Source organism: Bison bison, unplaced genomic scaffold, assembly GCF_000754665.1.
Source record: "Bison bison bison isolate TAMUID 2011002044 unplaced genomic scaffold, Bison_UMD1.0 scf7180017864203, whole genome shotgun sequence".
Classification (NCBI taxonomy): Eukaryota; Metazoa; Chordata; class Mammalia; order Artiodactyla; family Bovidae; genus Bison; species Bison bison.
Genome location: NW_011494775.1, coordinates 6,800,511 through 6,805,432, shown reverse-complemented (window position 1 = coordinate 6,805,432; position 4,922 = coordinate 6,800,511). Strand labels below are relative to the sequence as shown.

Sequence of the window (4,922 nt, the reverse complement as noted above, 5' to 3'; positions counted from 1 at the left end):
CGGGGAGGGAGAAACAAAAGGAAGAACCGCTCCCCGCGAAGTTCACAAAGGGGATAAGGGACCGCCGGCCGGAGTCGGAGGCCTGGAGTTCAGGATGGAGGTGACGGACCCGCAGCAACTGGGCATGTTTACAGAGGGCGAGCTGATGTCGGTGGGGATGGACACATTCATCCACCGGATCGACTCCACCGAGGTCATCTACCAGCCCCGCCGCAAGCGGGCCAAGCTCATCGGAAAGTACCTGATGGGGGACCTGCTGGGGGAGGGGTCGTACGGCAAGGTGAAGGAGGTGCTGGACTCGGAGACACTGTGCAGAAGAGCCGTCAAAATCCTCAAGAAGAAGAAGTTGCGGAGGATCCCTAACGGGGAGGCCAACGTGAAGAAGTAAGTCCGGGCTTCCTGGGTGGGGACGCGCGCCGCTGGGCGGCCCCCTTCTTCCCCCTTCCCTCCCTTCCTCTTCCCTTCTCTTCTCGGTTATTTTCTTCCGTCCTCCGTTTCCTTAAGCACCCGAGTCGACCAGCCAGGGAGAGTCGTGGGCAACTCTTTGGGGAACTTTAGTGAAGTCAGGATCGCTCGTTGCGTCCTGCTCTCAGCCGCGGCGGGGCCCTCCTCGGAAGGGGGCGCCCCTCTCCCTCTGTGCCCTCTTAGCTGTCCGGAGGGCTCAGGTACCCGGCGGAGGCGGCCAGCGTTGGTTTGGCTTCGGAAAACCAAAAGCAGTTGGGTTCGGAAAGGGCTCTGCCTGCCGCCAGCAGGTTTCGTCCCAGCGTGAGGCTGTTACTAGGGCCGGGACACGCCATTTGTTTACCTTGTTGGAGGGGGACGCTGCGGTTGCCAAAAATAATTGTTTGCACCGGTTTATCAGTCTGCAGAGGGGAACTTGGCCTTTTCTCACTCGCCTGGGATGTGCCACAGGACACATCCACGACTTGCAGGCTCGGTGGCTCCTGAGAAGTGGGGGTCGGCTTGTGTCCAGGCGAACTTTTTACACAGATTTTTTTCAGGCGCTTGTCTGGCCATAGGCATCCCCAAGGCGGTGGGAGCCCTGCCTCCGTCCTTTATGCTAGTTCTGGGAGGGGACACCCTCTCCTTATCTCTGCTGCCTGGGGATCCCACCCTACCCCAGCCCAAGGCTTTATCTAACAGGCCAGGCGGCAGGACTGGCTGGTGACCTTGGCCGGTCCTGGGAGTGCTGCTCCCTGATCACTCTCACCCCTCCCCCCAGCCCCCCTGCTCTCCGGGCAGTTTGACAGTGAGCGCCCAGCTGCTTTTGTCTGCTGTGGGACACCTGGAGAGCAGGGCAGTGGGGCCAGACCGGTTGCAGACCGTGCCCCAGCCATGGACCCCCGGCAACGGCAGGACCAGGCGTCCCAGAGCCAGCCCAGCCAGTTCTCTGTGCACATCTGCCACCTGCATGGTGAGGGTTAGGCAGGGGCCACCAGTGTCCTGGGTGAGACAGGCCAGGTGACAGTGGGTGCCAGTGCCCTCCTGCAGGCTAAGTTAGGCCACACTTCTGATCCAATCCCCACTCCCTGTTTCTCTGAGTCACCTTTTCTTCTTAATCCAGAAGTGTGTGGGGAAGAGGTGACCCTCGGGCTACCAGTTGGCCACCACTGTGGTTTGAGGGCCAGTGGGCTTCTGGATGCTGCTGGCAGAAAGGGAACCCCCCCACACACACATTCTCTCCAGGGCTGGTCCTTGTCCTCCTGGCTCCTCTTAGGCCTCATTCCTTGGTCTGTCCCAGGAGTGGGGTGCTGGACTCTTCCAGCCTGGACAAGCCCTCCTGGATGGAGTTGGCGCAGGTCGCCCTAGTGTCTGGTGCCTTATGCTCTGCTGCATCCCAAGCTGGGAGGGGCCAGGCTCATTTCCAGCACCAATTGATGTTTGGTTAGGGCCCCCCCAGCCACTGCTGGCCATCCCAGGGGCTTCAGAGAAAGTGGGGCACCCGGAACATCTGCAGATGCCCCACCCTGAGATGAGGGAGAGGTGTCAGGTGGGTGAGTGCCCAGTTCTTCCAAAGGGTGACGCACACCTGAGGTAGCCCCTCCCCATCTGCAAATGTATGTGCCCAAGGTCAAGTTACAGGGCGATCACCACCCAGAGATTCCCTCCTGCTTGGCCATCCGACGGAAGATCACGGCTCCCAGTTCTGGTTTCCTGAGCCATCAGCTGTGGTCTCTGGAACTGTGAAGACAGTGTCCATTGGAGGAAGCCTTGGGGAGACTGAGCCTGGGGAGGCAGGGTGGTTGGCATCCACAGCGGCCTGGGGGTTGCTGTGAGGTGCCACAGCTGCAGGGTCGGGCCCTTTTGTCCGTCTCAGCCCCAGAGGCACAGGTCTTCCCCTCTCGGAGCTCAGCTCTGGCCCCGTGCCGGCTGGCCACCTGTGGGCTGGTGCTGGGAGGGCCTGCTGGGTATGTGCCTTCAGGTTAGAACCCCCGTGCCTCCTTCCTGAATGTCATGAGGGCGAGCCCTGCTCTGAGTGCCCTGTTCCCTTGTCCTGAATCCTGACGATATGTGCTGGACTGCTCTGTGCGGGCATTCAAGCAGGGCCCCAAGATCCAGGCTTCTGGGTCAGCCTTGCTGGCAGGCAGCTACAAAGAAGAAAAAAGGCTCCTTTGTCTTGGAGAGACTTAATAAACTCAACTCCAGACTCTTCTCATGGAGTGAAGTGTCCAGAACTTTCCAGACAAGCCTCAGGAGTCCCGCAGCTCCAGTTGGGATGGACGCATTCCTTACGAAATGCAGTGTGTGACAGAGGAGGTCTCCCCTCCTGTGACTCCTCCCAGGAGGGCTGCTGTGGTTTGTGCTTGTCCCTCTTTGTTCTTTTTTTATGTGTGTAAGTCTCTCAGTCATGTCTGACTCTGCAACCTTATGGACTGTAGCCTGCCAGGCTCCTCTGTTCGTGGGTTTTCTACTGGAGGGTATTGCCATGCCCTTCTCCAGGATCTTCCCGACCCAGGGATGGAACCTGGACCCCCTGCATTGGGAGCTTGGACTCTTAGCCACTGGACTGCCAGGGAAGTCCTGCTAACTTGTTCTTGTTGTAAAATAGGAACATTCAGAAAAGCATCAAGAAGTGAAAAAGAAAGCAGTTGTCATTTTAACACTGACACCTTTGAACTTCTCTTTACCAATCTAAGGACTTTTGAATGAAAAGGGTCATTTTCCATATAAGTTGTATCTGCTTGTTTTTCCGGTCAGCCACAGAGGCCATGCTGGTGCCTCCCTGGCTGGGAGCAGCCCTGGGGCTTCATGCCTGTACAGATGGTGGGTACACACCCCTCTGCCCTGACCCCTGGGAGGGCAGATGGGCCCAGCTCACAGGATTCTCACCTGTCACAAGATCCTATTCTTTGTGAGCTTTTCCATCAGCTGTTGAGAAGCAGGGACAGTCTCCATGCTCCCGCCCCACGTTCCCTCTGTGAGAGGGCAGCTCAGGGCCTGTGCCTGCTGTGTGCCTGATGCATGTGCTCAGTGAGCTGTGCAGAGCTGGGACTGGCAACTTGGGGCCCTGCCAGCCTCCTTCTTTATCAGTGTTCCTGGTGCTCCTGCCTTGCGTCCTGGCCCAAGTGCCCAGTGCCAGTCTCCAGGCCAGCAGTGGTGACTGGTGGGCTCTTGGACCCGAGAGTGAGTACTTGGGATTGTAGCCTAGTCTGGACTTTCCTGGCCCTCGTTCCCATCCCAAGTGGCCTCTGCCAGGTCCTGGCATCTGCTGGTACCCCCACTATCCAGGTATTGGTAAAGCTTCCTCCCTGAGGCCACCTGTCATCACTAGGGCACAGCTGCTCCTTGAGGCACCCAGGATCTCATTGCATGTCCTGACTTAGGGGTGACTATATGCAGTGGAGCCCAGGGGCCATAGGGACAGCCCAGGCTAGAGCATGGGGGACGCTGGCCCCTCACCCAGAAGCCTGTTGGAAGTCACAGCCCAGTCGCCCATCATCATGTGTCTACTACACAGCTGGAGGTGGCATGTTCTCTGAACAGCTTTAGTGAGACACGTTTTACATGATTTGAAACTCAGCTGTGAGCAGGTAACTCAGGGTCAGGTACTTTCCTGGAGAGTGCAACCACAACCTATCTCTAGTTCTGGAACAGCCCATGTCCGAAAAGGAAGCCCCATCCCTGTCATCAGTTACCCCTGCTCCCCCTCGCAGCCCCTGACAACCAGGAACCCACTCTCTGTTTGTGGATCGGCATGTTCTGGACGTTTCCCATCAGTGTAATCACACGCTATGTGTTCTGTGTCTGCTCCTCTCGTGTTCTCAGGTGCATCCACATGATAGCGAGTGTCAGAGCTTCTGATGCTGCCCGTGTGTGTGGGGGGATGTGTATCTGACCCCATCAGTGGATGTGTGGGTCATCCCCTCCTGATGCCCGTGGGTGTGTTGTGTGGACGTGTGTATCCATCCTTAGCAGTAGACGTGTGGGTTATCTACTCCTGTTGCCCCTGTGTGTGGACATGTGTATCCATCCCCATCAGTGGATGCATGGGTCATCCCCTGTTGATGCCCATTAGGAATTGTGGTGCTTGGCAGTTGTGCGAGCACGTGTTGTGTTGAACTTCACTTTTCTTGAGTTTCTCCTCATTTTCTTCTCTTGCCCCTCGCCACATGATTGGAAGCATCAGCAGAAGGACCAAGGGGTGAGGGGGTCTTGCTCAGTGTCCCTCGGCCAGAGCAGCCATCACCCCTTCCTTGCTCTCTGTGGACCCGTCAGCATCTAGAGGGAACGAGGTGGCCGGTCCCGGGGCCCTGAGGTGGGTTGCCATGGGGGCAGCTGCACTCTTCTGTGAACTCCAGTGCTTTAGGACCCGGCTCTTTCATTGCCCTCCCCTTGTGGGCGGTCAGCGAGCCCACCCCAGGTCCACTCTGCTCCCAGCACCACAGGCAGGTCCCTGCGATGCCCGCCCTGAGCAACTGCGG

At 58.0% G+C, this 4,922-nt stretch overlaps 1 protein-coding gene across 1 annotated transcript in view; it reads left to right on the top strand.

Moving 5' to 3' along the window:
* Nucleotides 1-6: 6 nt before the first annotated feature.
* Nucleotides 7-4,922, top strand: part of STK11 (serine/threonine kinase 11) — a 16,710-nt gene continuing 11,794 nt past the window's right edge. Inside the window, exon 1 of the mRNA XM_010844639.1 lies at nt 7-384. Coding sequence (XP_010842941.1) covers nt 95-384 — 290 coding nt within the window. The 5' untranslated portion in view covers nt 7-94. The remainder of the gene's footprint in view (nt 385-4,922) is intronic.